Raw genomic sequence first — 21,351 nt, 5'->3', positions numbered from 1 at the left:
ATGTTCCTTCTTTTAATGAGGTTAGGTCTTCACATCTTTCCCTGAAGTGACATGAAGACCATGCTGTTCCTCAGCTGCAGAGGGGCCACGTTGAAGGTAACACTACAGGTAACCAGATTTGGTGCCTCTGGGCAATGAAGGTTGGCCCTGAATGGTGAACAAATAAAAAGACCATACTAATTTACTTTTCGAACCATAACAGAGTCCATTAAATATCTGATGAAACTATTTTAAGATTACAAGCATGAGGCAGGAAACAAGGTAAAACTACTCATGTGGAAACATGAGGAAGCTGTTTTCAAAGCTGCTTCCTATGTTCAAGGATTAAATCTTGCTCCACTCATTACCTTCTATTACATATAGCAACACCTTCACTGATCCTTAAGGCAAAGCAGGAATGACACTTAGAAGAATAATGGCTCCCATCCAGCACCTGAACACAGATCAGACTTCAGTCCTCTTTCATAGCTATTTGGTTAGTTGGTTTGTTAGGTTTTTGTTTGTTTGTTTTGGGTGTTGTTTTTTTTTTAACCTGAACTTGCTCACACATTACATATCAACAGCTATATATCAACATTGGTTACTGTGTTTAGGATTTGAATAACCAGTATTTGCTTTTACTTGAGGAGTTACAACAAACCTGTGTACACATTCCCATTTTTCAATTATTACATACTTCTGAATTTGCCAGGCCTCATTTTCCAGTCCTTAGCTCTTGTCATTTCTTTCTCTGCTAATCAACAAGCCCTTCTGTGACCCTTTATTTTCTCCCCATGAATGCACCTTTACAGTCTTAATCTTCAAGAAAAAGAGGCCATTTAATCTCCTACTGTGACATGTATAATTGCATTTATTCACAGGTCTCCACAAAACTATGTGTTTTTTTCTGCATAGCACAGTTCCCCATACCAGTTGCTGAAGTACAGATTTGCCTGCTACAGCTGCATGAATGCTAGGACAGAAACAACATTAGAAAAGCAACCTCAGCATTTCACCTAATTTTAGTAGAGTATTTTCATATTTTTAAAAACAGATCATAAGGGTTTGGTTTGGTTTTAATAGACGTGTGTATATGAGTTGAATATATAAAATGTCCTGCCCACCCACATCTGCTTTTCCTCCAGTAATCTGCCATAATCTGAGGTTCATACCCAGTGCACACTATCACTACCTTACCTCTGCTCCTCTTTTCCAGATCTCCTAATAAAAAAATTTTTCTGCCAAGAATGTACAGCAACTGCGAAGTGAGGAAAAGTTGGCTTATTTAAATACTTAGGGGAACAATACCTTAAGTGATTTAAATCATCTAAATTACAGATATTACACATGAAATGAATATATAATGTGCCTACAGAATTTCTTTAATCAACTAAGCAATCAAATACTACAAATTTGTCTGAGCATACATATTTTCCATTAAAAAAATATTTGACTATCATTCATTCAACTTCATACCCTTGAAATCTCCTTTAAAATGAATTCAACTCCTCTACTATTTTTTTGTAACAGCTGTGTGTCTAACTGACTGATTTTAACAGAAATCCCCATTTCCCTTTCTGAATGCTGGACTTTGCCCTTCCCCATTCAATAAGAAGTTATAAACAAATGGCTCCAGGAAATTAGTACATTTGTCTAACATCCTCCTTACTTATTGCTGGAATATGAGGTACCTTTAATTTGTAGATGAACAAATTACCCTGCCTCTCTCCAAAAGTAAAGCAAGAGCATTTATTGAAAAATAAAATTCTAATATTCTGCCTCCTCCTATTCTCAATCATTATGAACATTCTGGATGCCTGTATAATGGTAAGATTATTCTATGATAGGTATCTTTCTGGTTTTTGCCAGCCGTGGATATTCCTGCAATATTTTAAACTTGTATCTATCCACATCATGCATATCACTATGTTTACATATTCCTTTCCAGTTACAACTGTTGTCCTTGCTTTGTCACTACATTAGAAGAGGCCTGTAGCCAGCATTACTCTCTTTCTTGATCGCCAAAAAAAAAAAAACAGTATTTCACAGTCTAGTAAGTCTTGTCAATAAGCTTTCAACTTTCAAGTTTGTCTAAATACATTTGTCAAAAATATTGACCAGATCAACTGCATTAGAAAATTAACTCTTTTCAGAATTGAAACATTAAACACTGGATCTATTCTCAGTTTGTCCTCTGTGGCACAACTACTGATCTGGCAACAACTGGCTCCCAAATCCAGTAAGTTTATTTATAATAAGAGAATGCAGAATAACATTTTCCTTGTTGATTGTAATAATTCCTGTTTAGAAATTAGTGATGTTTTATTACAGGCCAGAAGAAAGGCTTAGTCTGGGCTCCCAACACCATCATCTCTTCTTCCACACATCTCAGAAACATATCTAGAAAACAATTATTCATTTTTTTCTGGCTTAATTCAGTGGATTGTGAAACTAACACCTTTGGGATTTTGTTATCTGTCTCTCTAATCTGTATGCATTTGCAGATGTAACATCTTATCGCGTTATCCTCAATGAAATTCTCCAGACAGGATTTTTGGCTAATAGCTACCACCATTATTTGATTTTTCCAGACAAACCAAATGCACACTTCTTTTCCTTGGTCAAGTTACTTGTCCTTTTCATCCCTTTCCATCCTCTCTAACACTATTTCTGAATCCAACTGTTCAAAGGGAACAATCTCAGACACGATGTAATTTTTGAATTACATCGTGTAATGTTCTTCTTCGGTACAACCACCAGGTTACACAGTAATAAACTCTTCAGTCCCAGAAGAAAGAAAAAGATAAATATTATGAACTGCTTCTCAGTGTTATTTCCTTGACCACTAAGCAACAGATTTCACCATTTGCCATACATAAACAAAAGGAAGTGCACATCCTCTCTGCTATCCTCTGCCAAACTCCCCTAGAAAAAAATACGTAGGTGAATCTTCTCCATGCCATCCCAAGGGGAAGTGAATAGCTATCGAATTTGAACCACTGAGTTTGATCAGCTTAGAGATGATTCCTCTGGCTCTGGGAGAATTAGCCTGTGGCATACTCAAAAATTTACAAGATGCAAAAAGATAATCTTTCAGAGATTCACAGCTATCCTCTGTATGTCTTCCCTTCTCTCAGCCAAAAATCATTCTTTTAAACTCTTTTCTCATAATTATAATCATTCCTGTCCAAAAAGAATATCCTCTTTGGCAGGCCATTAAATCTCCCCCTCCTTCCTAAGTTCTTACCCACTATCACTTTTTTCCTGCTGGGATCCTTTGCATTGTTGGAAGCAAATAAATCACAGCCTGTCAGGCCCCAGATTTTACTTTGAACCTGTTGCAGCCTAAGGCAGGTACAAATATATAGCCCTACAACCAGAACTTCTGTATATAGATCATGACAGAGTTTCATAAGTCACTCATTATGGCAAACTTGAAGGATGTTTATGATCATTTAGAGGAAACTAGACACCAAATAAACCCACTGTTACATTTGGTTTTATTTTCTAGAACTATATGCAGAAAGGAAAGTGAACTTTCAAGAGAAACCAAGAACAGGTATGGCTTTAAAAAAAAAAAAAAAGTGACACAGCAATGAAACAACAATGAAACTACCATAACAGAAACCAAACTTTTAAAAATTTGAGGTAGTCTAAATTCAAGCCCTATTTCAGGCTTATGATGAAAAATACAAATCCAATAGGATTTTTTTTTCTTGCATCAATTCAGACTTAGCCTTTTCTCTCATATGCCTAAAATTACTTAGTGGCTTCTCTTGAAAATGGTTAGAAAAAGAATGCATGCCAGAGATAAGGTAATACACAGCAACTATTTAGATAAAATGATTTGTCTAAAAAGATTTCAAAGCTAGGAATGTTAACCACAGCAAAACACAATTTGATGGTAAAAACTGCATATTTTGTCTCTCTTGTTCAAAGAGGATGAAGAAGTCTTATGCTATTAGGCTCCTATTAATGAAAAATTATACTGTTTTCCATGTCATTTTGGTAAATGCATAGTAATTCAGTATCTTAAAGCAAATAGATCGAATTAATGAACTTGATGCATACTATCAAGATTTTTCTTCCTTCATTTCAAAAGCCAACAAGAACAAATATCAGCAGAAGCTCCTTACCTTTGCATAAAAGGTAAAGATGGCATAAAATAAAATAAGATGCCATAGAACAAGATCGTTATGTTCACAATTGAAACAGAGAAAGAAATAAGCGGGTGGTATATCAACTACAGAAGAGCACAAGGACTCATTACACAAAATTTGGTTGTACAACATAATTCATGAAACAGTATGATTTCGCAGAAGCTTTAGTAGCTCTTCCTTTAATTTACAATAAATCAAATGGTGTCTTTGGCAAACATGAAGCCAGGAACGCCACTAAGAAAATAACAAGATCTTCTTAGTAAACAAAAGGAAGTTTTGTTAACAATAACTGTCCATAGCTATACGTGGCACTCCTTTCAATGAAAAGCCAGATCAATTAATAAAATCATAAACTTTCTTAAGATAGTAAATTGAAGCATTACAAATACGCTTTTTTCTTTATCAATGTATAAAATAGCCTCTTCAACCACTTCTGTTTTATGACTGTAAATTGAACTTTTCTATCAAGGTTCTGACATTAAAAATAAATAATTATTTTGTAATATATTGGACAATGCCAGCATGACAGTATCCATAAGAAACACAGTATCTGGTGTGCATATATGTGTGCATACATATATATACAGTCACAGAGTAATTATATACTTTATACTAAATGTATAGTCTAAGAGCATATATAGTGTATACACAAACACGCTATATATGCTCTCTATATATGCTCTCTATATACACTATATATGCTCTCTATATACACTACATATGCTCTCAGACTATTTAGTATATAATTAGTCTGTGATTAAATGCACTATTAACAATATACAGTTAATCAACAATATAACTAGAGCAACAAACCATCATTTTCACATTTTTACCAGAGATGCTATGGAAAAGCGGTTAAGACAGCATACTCTGTACATATTCCCATGTGTGATACTGGCTCTTTATACTCATATTTATGATGAATATCTCCTTTTTTTTTTTTTTTAAATTCTTCATAAAGTTTGATTTTTATATAAAAGTTTTTTGTTGTTGTTTTGTTTTTGTTTTCCAAAAGCAAGTGCTCAGCTTCCAAACAGTTTTTAAGGTTTTTATATTATTTTTGTGTCTGCTTGACCTTCCCAACAGATAGCTTTTTTTTAGCCTGGAATACTACAAATATGACTTTATAAAGACACTTCTTGCAAAATCCTCCATCTTATGATAAGAAAGCCCCAGGCAAAAAAACACCCTCAGGGACAAAACGACAAAAAAAGGGACAACATGAAATTGAAGGACATGGAGATCACACGAAATTACAGAAAGGAATAGTATATTCGAGCCCAGGCAATTTCAGCAAAGATCTGGCAGTATTTCTACTAACATCACCAGGGATGGAAAAAAAATGTTTTAGCAAGATTTTTGCACTTACAGTGGATGCAGATACACCACCTAAAGCAGTGGCATTCAAAAATAATGCAGATGGCTCCGAGCCAGTAATAAAGTTCAGTCACTCTCAGCAGGACTAATTACCCCAGGCTAAGCATCATGCTAGCATGGCTGTGTAATTTCTATTAATCAAATCAGTTCAGCTACCCCTACAGAACAGTGCATTACGCTACAGACATGCTATACTGGATAGAGGACACTAGGTCCTGCACAAGGCAGTACGTTTTAATGCATCTAAATCCTTGAGCAAAAGTGCCATGAAAGCAACTTTTCCCTCCAGATCGATGTGCTTATTCTTATGAGAAACTGTGCACAGCGATATTAATACCAACAAATGTCTGCCCTGTGGAAAGGGCTCACTGACGTAATATTAACCAATCCTTCCTCACTTTAATTGGAATTTTGTTCAACCCAAGATCTGGCTCTGCAACCATGCACTCTAAATTTTTGCTTGGAATAGAGAAAAATTAAGTTAATCTCGGAATATGTAAGGGAAGAAGAAGGCAGTGAAAGATAGATACCATGGTATCTGTGGCAGGTGTCTAGCCAGCTTACCACTGCAAGGTTAGCAACAGTCGAGTACAGACGCATAATGTATTTAATGTTACCTCAAAAAATGCTGCAGTCAAAATGAAATCATTTTTGTACAACAGTATTTATTTAACCTGAAGGACAAGTATCCCAATCAGCCAACCTACAATCACTTCAGAGTAAGTCTCCTTCATGTTCTAGTCAGATTATTTATGTTTTGATATTAGCATCATAGAAATACAAGGTTGGAAAGGGCCTACAAGATCGTCTAATCCAACCATCCTCCTAGCATCAACACTACCCACTAAGCTATTAAATCGTATCTCGTAGGACCTCGTCCAGGCACCTCTTGAACACCACGAGGGACGGTGACTCCACCAGCTCCCCGAGCAGGCCGTTACAGTGCCTGACCACTCTTTGAGAGAAAAAGTTTTTCCTGTTATCTAATCTAAATCTCACCAGGTTCACCTTGTGGCCATTTCCTTGAGTCCTGTCTGGGAGAAGAGGCCGACCCCGAGCTCCCCACAGCTTCCTTTCAGGTAGCTGCAGAGAGCAATAAGGTCTGCCCTGAGCCTCCTCTGCTCCAGTCACAATAACCCCAGTGCCCTCAGCTGCTCCTCACAGGATTTGTGCTCCAGGCCCTTCACCAGTTTTGTTGCTCTTCTCTGGACATGCTCCAGGGCCTCGATGTCCTTCTTGTACTGAGGGGCCCAAAGCTGAACACAGCACTTGAGGTGCAGCCTCACCAGAGCAGAGCACAGGGGGACAATCTGCTCCTGGGAGGCCCTGCTCCTGCTGGCCTCACTATTTCTAATACAGGCCAGGATGCCACCGGCCTTCTTGGCCACCTGGGCACACTGCTGGCTCATGTTCAGCCGAGCATCGATCAACACTCCCAGGTCCTTTTCCTCTTCACAGTCTTCTAGCCACTCTGCCCCAAGCCTATAGCGTTGCATGGGTTATTGTGGCCGAAGTGCAGGACCCGGCACTTGGCCTTATGGAAACTCATCACATTCGCCTCAGCCCAGCAGTCCAGCCTGTCCAGATCCCTCTGACTGGCCACCCTTCCCTCAGGCAGATCAACACTACCTCCCAGCTTGGTGTCATGTTAAATTAACAAAACACCCTGTGGAAACAATATGCAGTGAATTACAACTTGCAACAGATATGGATAATTGGTATAAAACAAGTATGAACCCTTACTATTAAAATGAGTTAAGTTTTCAGTTAATTAGAGCTGTTGTTTCCTGAATACTGACTAGTGCTACTTAGTATTTTGATGAATACTGTGCATCATCATTCTCAGCTATTAAAAACCTAAAGGGTAAATTACCATCTTTCTTAAAAACAATAGGATCTCTGAGAGATGGATATCTTGCCTCCTGTCTTGGCAAAGGAAAAAAAAGTACAGATATGGCATTTACATTCACACAGTCAGTACCACCTTCCCTCTTGTGCTCACTGCACTCTCCAGGGAATTTTGACAGAACAGCTTTGGAGGGTCACTTTAGCAGCACTCAGTAACATGACGAGCTGTGCGAAGTTCACTTGACTGTCAGTTACACAGCGAGTAACCAGAACAGAAATAATTGTGCCAGAGGGGTAAGCTGAAGGTCTTTGAGGAGATTTATCCACTATTTCATCTGAAGGACTGATAAGAAGAAGATGAACTAATGTGACAGCCTGAATTTTTCAATTGCGGTGTCCCAAAATTTCAGGAGGTAACTGGGCAGTGTCTAACAAACCAACTCATGGGAAGCAAACTGAACATCAAGCAGTTCAATTAACCAAAACTTCACTATAATACTACCTCTATTAACGGAGGAGGGGAGGAGAGGGGAGGGAAAAGGAGGAGTAGCACCTCCGAGATGGCAGCAGGTCAGCTTACTCCTGCTGCTTTCAAAGCAAAAGCACCTCTATCTAAAGTATTGCTGACACATGTCTGTCTAAACTGCTTTTAGAAAACCTCCAAATACTGCTTCTGCCCATAATGATAATTTTGGGGCAGCTATGAAAACATCTCCCAGCATTTCAGATAAAAATGTTCTGTTTCATTTGAGGCCCATTACTTATTGTTTTGATCACAGGGGATGTGGAGAGCTATTTACTCCCTTCCCACCTGGAAAAACTCTGGTTTATCCGAAGAATGTTACTGTGCCTCTCAAACCCCTCTTCTCCAAACCAAAGAGCCACACATTTTCAGTTGCTCCACCTGCTGCCCATCCTCAAGACCTTCAGCCATCGCTATTGCTGTAATTAGGATTTTTTCCAATTAACCTATGCCTTCCTTGAATGAGGTGCGTTAGAGGAGGCTTGATTCTCCAGCTGAAACACGAATAAAAGGTTTCAAGTGCCTTGCACAAAACACCCTCCCTTATAAAGATCAGTATGAATTTTCATTGCCAGCAATGTCACACTGTTACAAAACAAATGAACAACTGGCTTGCACTCGATTTGTGAAGAACTATCAAGCCTTCATCTAAGCACAGGTCTCCCTGCAGAACTACTACCTACACAGTCATTTCTCAAATTTCTGCTGTTAATTACAAGTATTTATTGCTAGGACTTTGCACTTGTCTAGAAGAGAAATGAAAGCAATTCAACTAAGACATATCTCCAATTTGCTAAGAATATTCTTCATTCTAATCCTGTTTCCCAGCATACTTTCCATTCTTCTCTGCTTGATTAGTACTTGTAAATTTAATAAGGATATACCATATTACATCACTCAACTCATTAATGAAAACACAAGAACACATTTCAACAAAACCCCACTTGATGTATGTTCACTCGTGCAACAGTGAACAACTGCTGATGACTTTTCAGGTACAGTTTTCTCAAAACTTTTGCTTCTACTGCACAACATTTTCATCTGCATTATATTGCTGACCTTGCTAGTATGATGCAGTGTCAAGAGCCCCATTTAAATCAAACTACAGGGCAGTCATTGATTTCTCTAATCTGAAGACGTGCTATGCTGCCAAGGAAGAAAATGCAGTCGTTTAAACAAGATTCATGTGGTTTAGTATTTAACAGCATTTTTATATTCTAGACTCCTACATTTTATTTGTTCTAGAATTCCTTTGCTTATAGAACTTAAGTTCGAGTTGTCTACGTAAAATAGGAGCCGGTGAGTTGTATTTTCAATAAGGCAAACATTCCAGTCTTCTGGATTCTCATCTCTCTCTCCCAGGAGTTCTCCAAGATAATCACTAAGAATAATGAGATTACTCTGAAAAGCAGTTGGGATACATTAGGATGGACATACATAATATATTTTATATTTGCATTTAAAATATCTATATACACACATAAATATACATGCACACAAAGGACTATATATGCACAAACCCTCCTTTCTGCAGAATAGGCCCATGTTTAAACAGCTACACAGAAGAAAAAAAATAGACATGTTTAAAATACTTGGAAAGATTTTACTCTGTTTAATGACATAGGCATTTTCAAAGGCATGGAGAATAGTGACTATGTGCCATTATACAACGATGTTCTACGAGAACAAAATCTAGAATGACAATGAATTTTCACAGAGAAATTTCATTTTTCCCTCAATCAAGCATCACTTTGTGTTACTGTATGACACAAACTGGGTGTCAAGAGCCGTAAGACTATAGATAGCTTCACAATCTACAGTGGTGATCCCTTTCAGTGGAAACTCCAGGTTACTGCATGGAGCAGGAATACTAGAAAACCACACAAACATAGAAACTTCAATACTCAATAAGACAAGCTCCTACCAACACAGCACTCATCAAGGCAACCAAAGAGGTCATTTTCCTCCTCCCATTTCCTTTAATTTTGATTCTAACGAACTTACCAGATGTACCCAGGCTTTTTCTTGTTTAAATGATACCATGACACATCTTGTTTACCTTGGAAAGGTACTTTTTTATGTGAATTCTGTGAATTTCATGAGAATGTTTCAGGCCCAAGATCACAATCACGTTTCTACGGATGTCACTAGTTTCATGATGTACTTCAGAAGACAGTTACCACTACCTCCCTTATGCCAGCTACAAAAAAAGCTTTCCAGACATAGCCAAAGGACTTCCTTCAAACTATTTCACCCAATAATATGTATATCCTAATGTCAGTTTTCTCTATCCAGCCTACACTTCTTTACAAAAGTGAGCTCTATTTCTTTTTATTTCCTTCAAGTCTTCTGTTGTTGTTAAGACTAAATAACTGCAATGTGCAAGCTTTCCTAGACTCTTAGAAAGATCATGATACTTATCTAAGACTGTCTCCATTTTAGCTAGACCTTCATATCTGTCAATATTTTGCCTTCTTTGTACAATTACGTACCTTTAAATTGAGGTCAGAGTCTTACCTTCCCCCATCTTCTCCTCTCCTAAAATACTTGGAAGACAGTATTTCCCAGAGCAACTTCTATATTGAAGACACCCAATTAAATATTTCAATATCCCTTCCCCTTCATTTCATGGCCGCATAGCTTAGTCACAGACTTACTCTGAGTTTACCGGAGAGCAAAATTATGGCTGCTGCAAAAGCATGCCTCCAAGTTTTACATGCTCACAAGGTCATTCAAGCAAATAAATTCACTTGCTGTAAAATAAATTATAATGCAGCCATACACAGAGACTAGGGGTTTATTATAATTAGAAGTCTAAGCATTTGTATGAATAATGATGACATCAAGTTATAGTTATTGAACAAACAAAAGACATAAATCCTTTATTGTCCATAGCTAGCTCTGTAAATGATAAATGGAATTAACAACTTGTCCAGATATTCACAGTGCAACTACTAATTTTTTCATCTTCAACTGATCAGTTAGTGACAACTAGAGACGGTAATTTCTGTATATGCACGTAGAAGACAGCGGATTTTTCAATACCTATAGAATTTCTTCTGTAAAAGAGAACTGTCTATAGCATACCATTTTCTTTTTCACATTCTATTGTTTAACCTTGCTTAGGAACATTTCTTTTTCACTTTATAAAACATCCATATAAAAGCATCACAAACAAGAGTAGTCAGGGCATGTAATCCACTGTATTACCCACTGAGTGACACCCGAATGTGTCATGTGCTTTACCTACCCATATGCTGCATCAGATTCTATAATATGAAGAAGAATAAACCAGAGAACCAGCTAATAGCTCATTTAATGAACTATCACAGCTCTGCTTCTACTTTGATGGGGAACCCAACGAAGTGTGTTAGGAGGTGGATGAGCTGCAGAAGGTTTATATATATGCATATATACACGCACACACTATTTAATCTCCAAAAATTATATATTAAATTAAGTTTTTCTTCTTACTGTGTTGAAACAGAAAGTTAATTTCAAACAATATGAAAGTCTAACACAGAGGAATTTTAGGTCTACTTCAGCTTTAAGTAAATCTCTCAGTGAAAATATTACCAGTTGTTTTCAGAGTCAAGTTCCTAACATCACCAGCTGTTCTGCAGTTCTGCAGGCTACCAGCAACTTAACAAAATACCCAGGAAGAAAAAACCTTCTCGGTCAAAGCTAGTGTTTCTTATATGCTTATACGTAAACGGACACACACACAGGTTTCCTGCACACCATACACACACACAGAGTGTATCAGCATGTAAAAATAAATGTCCAGTATCCCAAGACCCCACTAAGAATAAGCTATAAGCATGTTATATTAGACTATAGAAAATGTAGAGCTTTCATAGAAAAATCATGCTGCTGATGATTTCACAAAGCAGAAATTATATTGCACTAGAAGCATGACAAAAAGGTAACAAACAACAGGAAGATTTTTTCCCTGAATAGCAGCCAAAGGGATATTCAGAAACATCTGGCTGAAAACACAGATTTTTAGTAATATTGGCTGTGATCCCCAGTTCAAAAGCAAGCCTTCATGATGCAGGGCTCCCTAACCAACACCAGGCTTTCATGCTGCCCATCTCTACCACCTACTTACTACCATCAGATGTCGCAGTACTTCCTAAAACCCCCCAAAGCTTTCACATCCCACCACCAAATAACCAGTGTCTGTTCTCCATGCCTCCCACCCTCATGATGTTTACTTTCTGTTTAAAAGAAAAAGTACACTTACTGTTTACTTTCCTCCCCTGTGAGCAGTCACCCCACTCCTAGCAAACCATCACCAAACAGGACAGACCCTGCTCTGACCTCTCTGCACTGCAGTGTTCCCATGCACCCAGGTGCTGGCCTTCGTGGCCATCTGGGAGGCAGGAAAACTTCAGAACAGGCAAGGTAGGAAAAACAGAGAAAAACAGAGAGCTGAAAGGTGAGGGAGGGATGCAGATAAAGAGGTAAGAGAGGAGAAAGGAAGAGACATCAGGAAGATGAGGAAGGGAGAAATGATAATAGACAAGGGATTTTACCTGGCTATACATTGTCCAGAATTAAATTAAGGGCCACAAACCTTGGCTTCTCCCATGTATTGTAGGATGAAACTCAAGAGTGCTTCCTAAGGGGACACATTTCCCTTTAACAATAATAATTACTCAGACTTTCACAAGCTTCAGGAAAAAAAAAAAAAAGTATTTGAAAACAAGAAACTCAAAAAAAATGTGGCACTTTAACAAAAGAAAGTGGAAGGTCTCCTTTTAAATGGTAGAAGAAAGAGGAAGGAGGGTAATAAAAGGCTTTTTCTTTCTTTTAAAGAAATCCTAAAAACTACACAAGATAGCATAAATGTCTCATATTACCATTAAATTGAACTAATTATTTGAATAGGATCTAGCATTCAGATTAATCCCACAAAATTTGTAATTCAGGCAGTTAAAAGACAGCATTACTTATATATCCTCGTGATGAGAGGAGAGACCAAAAACAAGACAAAGTAGAAAAAAATATATACTAGCTTAGAACACTACAATTGATGCTCTGGTGCTTCAGCCAAACTGATAAACTAAATAAATATTTAAACTTCCCATTTGCAACATAGCATCTTCTAATTATAAGACTAAATCATTGTCTAATAATTTTTTGATTACACAGTATAAAAGGAGCAGTAGTGACAAATACGCACAATAAACCTCAGGATGATTCTGAATGTTTGATAGTTCAGCCCTCCCACAACCTATTTTTGGAAGCTGAAATTTGACTACCAAATTAAACCAAAGGAGAAACAACTGGCAAGATACCATATACAACAGTGATGACTGATCTCCAAGACTAATGGGATGTTCTTCACTGCTTCCTGCAGCACCGTGTGGAAGTACCCAAGCTAGCTGAAGAACGAAAAACAGTCTAGCAACGTAACACGAGTGTCACGAGAAGTATTTTATCACTCTTTCTACAAGCCAGTAAAATCCAGGGTAAATTAGTCACTGCTGCAGCAGAATGCTTCCAGTATCTGAATTAGCCTAGGTATCTGTGTATCGTATCACATATGGTTTTCATAAAGGTCAAAGGGCCAATACATTTCTTTTAAGACACAAGCTGTCGTTCAAATTATGCCTTATTGTACTTCAATGTCTTCCTAAAGCTAAATATACAATCTGTCGCCTCTGAAGGTATTTTATACAAACTGGAAAGGAAAAAAGACGCTGGTATGTAAGGAATAATGAGCGGCACTGGGAAGGGGGGGATATGCTGACCAAGGATGGCGCCAGACCAGAGCCTGCCCTGAACAGAAGCCACCCTGCCTTGGGAGATAACAGATGATATCCTGTCCTGGGAGACAACAGCAGCCATGCTGCCCTGCAACAAAGAACCACCATTCTGAAGGAACGTTACGCATATGTGTTCAGAATTGTTTGGACTACCGTGGACAAAATGAAGATTGTACGAGTATAAGAACCCAGAGAAAGCTTTGAGCACGGCCCCTCCTTGGAAGCACACAGCTTAGGCTGATATATGGGTACTATTAAATTCTCACTGTGTTAATAAAAAGGATGACTCTGAGCTGACTCCAGATGCCTGGGGAGATCCAGTCTCCATATGGGAAACAAGGGTTTCCCATAACAGAACAAACCAGTCAGAAATTAATTATCTGTAAAAATTGTTGCCCCCAAAAAAAACTTCTCACAAAATTTTCATGATATTAAATACCTTTTATCTAGAGAAGTCATATGAAAAAACTGAAGATGCTGAATGAAGGTACCAAATTCAGAACAGTTCTGTCCACACCATTTCTCAACTCAACTCAGGAAACAGAACCACGGTAAAAAGTTTTAGAGGATTCTTTGTTTCTGAAGTCAAACACTATTGTAAGTTGTATGAGTGCAAGCTAAAAATGCCTCTAAAAGTAACTAAGAAGGACTCACCAAGTTCATTGAGACTCTGGGCAGCTTTTGTTATCTCCCTGCTTCCTCCTTGCAGTTGTCCTTGAAGTCTCTTACTGAGATGCAAGATGCGTATTATCCTCCGCAGCAAGTCACAGGCAGCCTGCAGAGAAATCCTAGCATTAGAGGATATTATCAGCTCATTACGATCACATAATTTTAGGCCTCAAATATGGAAACATTTTAACTGAAAAGGAAATATGAATGTGAATAAAAACAAAGAACTTTAGAACACTGAAAAGGATTTTTTTCACAATTTAATGCAGTGACAGATGACTTTCAACAGCTGGAAATTATATTTATTGGGCTACTGAGATTATACTGTTATTACTAGCAAAAAAAAAGTAAATTCAGGACCCTATGACAGAGACATATCCTATTTCTATCCAGAAGTGAGCTTTTTTTATGTATTGAATTCCTTCTAAATAGTTCTCCCCTCTCTAAACATGAGTAAAATTAAGAAGTGGGCTTTGTCAATTAAATATTGATCCAAAATAAGCAAAATGGCAGCGTTTACTACTGAGGACAATAAAACTTAAAGGCTTAAAAGTGTTGTTATAAATATTGACTCTTATGGTAAGAATGTATGCAAACATTCATTTTCATCAAAACTTTCCTAAGGCCAGTAATCTACATGCAGTCAACTCTTAGTTCATATTATTTCACAGGTTTATGAAAATACATGGCATTCTCAGCTTAAAATTAAGATGGATGCATATGCAAATTTTCAGGAAAAATATTTCCATGTTTTCATTAGTACCAATTCAGAACAAAGATATTGCTGACATCTGAATCAAACATAATAGTTTCACCATTTTTCACCCAACCCACGTTTTCAAACAGGTTTTCTCATTCTACGCAGTAAACAACAGAGACAAAAAGAGTTAGATCAAGTGCATGATGAATTTTTTAAGTCTTACAATGGAAGAGGGTTCTCATGACATAAGAGGAGTCCTAAAGATGCATCAAAGTTTTTAGAGATCAGTAACCACAGACCATATAACCAGAGACTATAGAACAAGCAGAGATAATAGAGTTCATCTAGGACTGGACTGAGTCTGTCAGGTTAGGAGGTATGTGCTACAGGAGAAGCAACATTCTGGAGTGGCTAGCATCAAAACTACAATTCAGAAATGTGATTTAGAAGAAGGTACAGAAGTGTATGGATTTCAGTAGTCACTGGCATTACTTCGAAACTTGTCTCCAGCATCTGCAATCAGATTAACAAGAGGTATAAGTAAGAAATTTGGAATGAGTAAGAAGAGTTGTTCAGAGTTATTTTCCCTTGTACTGACAATAAATCCTCCTGAAATGTTTATCTTATGGATACCAAGATGAAATTAAAATCACTTTAAAAAATATTCAGTACCTGACAGATTTTGAACCCTTTTTGAGACTCAAGTTTAGGTCTTAAAAACTAATGTTAAGCTCGCCTATTTTTCGTATATAAAAATAAGTCGCTCCAACCAATATTTAGTGGACTGCACAACTTGCCAATCCCTACTGTACGCCAGCATAAAACAATGGAAATACATATATTAACATTTTATTCAACGTCCAGGCACGACAAAAGAAGGAAAAATTACAAAACCCCCACAGAGACAAATCACCAAAAGCACACACACTCTCATTGCTTTCAGCTCGGTATCACATAGCATTAAGTGCGAGTTTCCTAGGCATTCTGAGATGACTTAACCACATGATTTCTATTATTAGTGAGAACCAAGGGGGGCTTATCCTGCTTTTGAGAGATTAACATATCAGTTTTTATTAATCCTTTTCTTTAATTAGAAAAATCTTGATCCGCATATCACTTTCATATCTGTGAACTAAATTTCTGCAAGCCGGATCAAAAATAGCTTTTGATATTGTGCACTGTGCTTCACCAAATATGAGGGCACAGTATTACTACTTTGCCTTCAGATTTAATTATTTCCTAATCCAATTGTGTACCTCTGACTAACGTTTTTCCCTAGGAATTCAACTTCAGTTATCTTCTGACCATCTTGTACTTTACATGCCGAAGAATATTTCTGTTTCATTTGATTGTTGTTCATTATCTCCCATACCAAGAAACAACCTTTTGAAAGGACTATTGAGCTGAATAAGAGCTAGGAAAAGCTATATTGAGAGACAACTTCTAACCCTGTGAATTAGGAGGGAGAGAAAATTCACACTGAAGATGCGCTCTTAACTTTACAGCCATCGCTACTGCATTGTGCCCTTGACAAACATTACGTTTCACATAAGTATTTCCACTTACATGACTTGTGCAACTTCATAAAACTCTCAGTCACGATAAAAGAATGCAATATATGAGGACTGTGTAATGGAAATAAAAAAACGCATATAGTAGCGGAGTTGTTCAGGGATGCTAGATTACCAAACCTGACCACTGGCACAGCAGAAGTCTGAATTAATTCAAGAAACAGTCACTTCTGGAGTTAAAGTAGTACGCTTTCCTAAAGGAGATACTTCCATCCAAGAAAGAATCAATTCCACTTTTCAAGCAAGAAGTAATTTGGAACAAAGCAAGTGGCCTAAGTTAGGTCCAGTGTTTTTAATAAAATTAAAAATCAAGCACAATTTTTTGGGAGATTGCATATTAGTTATCTGCTGAAATTTAAACCAACGTATCAACACTCTTGCTAAAATTTAAATTAACAAAAAGCCTCTTACTTTTAATCTTAAATTAGTTTTATGAAATTATTGAAGGAAGACTCAATTACAAAGAGAAGACCACCTGACATTCTGCCAGCACATAGCTCATATATGCAATTGCAGATATCTGCCAGATCACAATGCAAGTGAATTGCATATATGTATGTGATATATATATATATATGCTTGTATATACAACACAATATATATGAGATATGCTTGTATATGTAACACAAGCCTGAAGAAAGATGGGACAGTCCACTATTTTAAGACTACATTGACTGTTCAGGTTCTGTAGTACCAGGAAAAACTCTGCTACTGGAAAATACTTTAAAGAGAGAATAATTTTAAACTATAGAAATATGTTTTTTAAATAAAAAAGCTTTCAAAATTTCTGATATTATAGGGATTTTTAAACTCTAATATATCCAAAATTAAGAACATATGGAGAAACAGTTAGAAATCCACAGAAAATAACTCTCTGAAGGACAAACTCTCTGTCTACATATTTCAGCTGTTAACTAATCCCGTTTAGCTTGTGATATGCCATGGAAAGACTATGAATGTGCTCAGAAGAGGATAGCATGATTTAAAATAGGAAGTAAGCTTTGTAAGTCTACTACTCCCCTGGGATGCCATGAAGCTGTAAGTGCCGAGCAAGAAATAATACAAGCATACAAAAGAGATTTAGAATTCAGGACTGGATTTGAAGTTTGACAATGAATTTGCAGTGAGAATGTTTATGAAAAAGCCAGACTATATTAAAAACAATTAAGGATAGCAAAATCTAGCTTTATGCAAGCCAAATACTCCTTCAGTTTGTGAGCAGTCCCATAGCAATCAAAGGAGAAGCACTGAAGTAATACAACCATGAATACAGGAGGCCCTTAAACACCACGCAGTTCAGCAAAGCAGCAAAGGATAACTGCCAACCCTACAGGTTTTGATAGAGAGCATCCTCTTTTATCAGTCACCTACTTTTTTTTAATACACTTATTGTACTAACTGTATATCAAATGATAAAATTAGCAAGTTTGAAAGTGTCTGTGCCACGAGTGTCTCATTCATAAACCGTGCCACAGCCAGGAAGTGAGCTGTTTGCTGTGCTGATGCCCTTCCTTCCTGAACAAATAAGGCAACCAGGTAAAAGGACACAACAGCAACATAATGCACTCACTATGTATTTGACAACACAAGGGGACAGCAGCTCTCATGCTAAGGACTCTCACTGCTAGACAAGCTAGAGTCATCCTTTTTTTGTGCACTGAGGTAAGTAGGCAGATTTGGATGCAAGGATGGAGCCTAGCACGCTGCCTTCACCCTAAACATTTTTTTTTTTTTTTTGGACTGGCATTTAGAACAAGAGGACTCACAGATCAGAAAAAACAGGTATTACGAATGCCCCTGCACAGGCTGAGTAATGCTGACCCCAGCCCCTGGGTGCATGATGCTTTCACACCACAGAAAAACCCATGCAACCTCTGTAAGGCCATATCCCTGCTAGAGCAAAGAGGAAGCAAAGCAAACCCAAGAAATATTGCCTACATTCAGGGCAGGGCCTTCCAGTTTGACTTTGTGTAAAGTCAAGGAAGAAATGATCTTGATCTTTAGCCTCAAATTCCTGCAAAACTTTCCACACTTGTAACATACACCCGAGAACAAATAAGAAAATGTGCACCTAACCTGGCACACGGAAGTCATGGACAGTTTGCCCATTGGCAAAAACAGTGACAGCTGGAGTTGGGAGGAACAAGAGAAGCAGCTGAACAAACTGGCTGAACAGACTGGTAAGAGCTTCCTGCTGAACTTCACTGCTACCGAAAATGATGTAGAACATATCAGAACTTCATCCAAGAGACTAGTGCACTTGCTCCACCAGCCCCCAGACTAGAAACTGTATGCAACTGTTTGCAGTCTCACTTCCTTTAGTGTACAACAGCAGACAATGGCAACCTACCTGAGCATACATCCACAGCTCACATTTCTGCTACTAGAAGATAAATCCCTAGCTCTGCAAACCCAAAGTAAATTTGTGAAGAGAAACAGTTCAAACAGTAACTCATTTAACAGTTACTGATTTGAAGTTGTGTTTCTTTTCAAACCATACGCTGAATAGAATGCAGCTATAATAACTCCTGAGGATCTATGGAATAGTTTTAAGCTATAATAAAATTAGAAATAGAAGCATTTGACACTTACCTCACCATTACTGTGAAAAGCTCTCTACAACTGCTCTCCGTTAACACAGAAGTACACTCTCTGTAGACTCCACTTACATTTAAAAGATAGGAACAGCTATGTACCTGGGCTTATGAAACACTGGAACCACAATTGGCTCTGTAAATTGCACCTTGGCTATCTTGAAAGAATTATTTCCCAAACTCTTTACTAAACTGCAGTTGAGCCTGCACTCATGTAAATGTGAAAAGTATCTCCAACACGCTGATACCATAACAGTATCAAATATACCCAGACAGTAATGAAAATTTAATTAACCTGTGTTCTGATAGCTTTTCATTCTTACCCACTATCTCTACAGAAACTAACAAAGCCAATGCAAAGGTCAGTTTTCTACTTTGTAATGTGAAGCAGTTCGCAGTAGTTCATGAGGAGACACACAAATACTGAGTTTCACTCAGAAATACTGAGAGCAAACTGCAGTCTACTGCTGGAAATCCCATCCATATCTGACAATTCACCTGGGGGTGAGGACCGTGAAACAAAGCATATTAAAAAGACTTTTTAAAATATATTTTTAATACAACTTACCTGAAGCTTTGCTAGCTGAGCAGTGCGAGATACTATTTTATTGTAGGGATCAATGATTTTGGCTCTAATTCTAAAAATAAGAAGAGAAGTTTATTTGCGGAAGTATTAATAAGTACATAATAGAACAATTAAGAATTTAGGCTTTCTAATCACATCATGAATGGCATACCTATCAACAGTACTTTGTAGAGCACCAATTCTAGTCTGCATCATTTGGAGGACACCTGCAAAATAAAGCAGATGTTTTAAACATAACACATCAATTATAGAAAGAACTATTCCTCAAATTACATCTCCTGCAGACTACTTCTACATAAAAAAAGAGCAGTTTCACCCTTCACAATAAAACATTCAAAGAGATTGAAATGAATGAGACACACGATATTTGGAAATAAACTGAGCAGGTTATCAGTGAACTACTGAATGTCATGGAAAAATTTACTGGTACAGAACAAAAACCTACAGAAGATATATTGCTCTGAAATTCATCATATGATAAGTTTCAAATAATATTTAGAGGAGATTGCTTTCTAAGAGAATGATGATCAAGATGCTGTTCAAAGGCATATAACCTGATACAAACAGCAGAACGTGATATAAAAAAATGCCACAACTTGTTTAACAAAGGAACTAGACAGTTCAGAGAAACCCACAGACAGGGAAAACTGAAAAGATAAGCAATTCTATTTCAAGATTTTCTTCCTGTGCATAAGCATCTTGAGCAAAAAAGTAAGGTATTGATGTCATTGTGAGAACATCTAATTTAGATTACAAACAGAGCAAACTACCCTAATCGTATCTGCTCCAGATGAATTTGGAAAAGCAGCACAAAGAAAACCCACAAGCACGGTTTTCTTTTCTTCCTAAATTGCAAACAAAGCAGTCAAGGGTAGCAGTCATTTTTACAATGTGGAATCAGCCTGCTGAGAATTTAATTAAGTTACGCAAACCCAGACCTACGAAATTATTTTTGTTTCAGTTATTGTAAGCACTCTCAAACATCCTACGTTTTTGTAAAGCCCTGTTTACAAGCTTGTCTGCATCAAATCGGACAGAACCACAATAAGATACAAAAAGACAAAAGATAAACAAAATTACTGCTAATAGCGTTTTATTCAGTTTGTTCTATACTGGGACTGTACATGTATTTCATCTGTATTGTATAAATATGCCTACTCCCATGTTCTCTGTATTTTAAATCTATTCATTTGGCTATTGTAAGATTCGGGGGTCTTCTGACATCTGTAGATGGAAGGACAGCCATGCAATTCTCACACACCAGAAGATGAAGACATAATAGGATCAATTCTCCACTCTATATTGAAACAAGGCACAGTGAAGTAACATTGCTTGCTACATGTCTGGTGTATGCTCTTTAGCAATATAACAGTACCTCCTGCCAGAAGGCATTATTAGGATGGATGAAAAGGTAATCTACCCTCTGCATCTGGTGTATAAGATATGGGAAGATACTATCTAGCCCATCTTGAGGGATTCAATATACCTGTTCAGCCAGCTATAGAAACGGAACCAAAAAAAGAGTATTTATCAGTGTACAGATTAACAAAGTGAACAGACCTTCAAAAAC

The 21,351-nt window shown here is 37.4% G+C and overlaps 1 protein-coding gene across 1 annotated transcript in view; it reads right to left on the bottom strand.

Annotated features, from left to right (window-relative positions):
- Nucleotides 1–21,351, bottom strand: part of COG5 (component of oligomeric golgi complex 5) — a 180,182-nt gene that overhangs the window by 155,272 nt on the left and 3,559 nt on the right. The window contains exons 4-6 of the mRNA XM_082778476.1: nucleotides 19,933–19,987; nucleotides 19,764–19,833; nucleotides 14,316–14,436 (exon numbers count right to left, since the gene is read on the bottom strand). Of these exons, the coding sequence (XP_082634602.1) occupies nucleotides 14,316–14,436; nucleotides 19,764–19,833; nucleotides 19,933–19,987 (246 nt within the window). The remainder of the gene's footprint in view (nucleotides 1–14,315; nucleotides 14,437–19,763; nucleotides 19,834–19,932; nucleotides 19,988–21,351) is intronic.

Source organism: Aythya marila (assembly GCF_965140915.1).
Source record: "Aythya marila genome assembly, chromosome: 1".
NCBI classification, from domain to species: domain Eukaryota; kingdom Metazoa; phylum Chordata; class Aves; order Anseriformes; family Anatidae; genus Aythya; species Aythya marila.
Note: the sequence above shows the minus strand (reverse complement) of the source record. Positions and strands in the feature narration are given on the sequence as shown.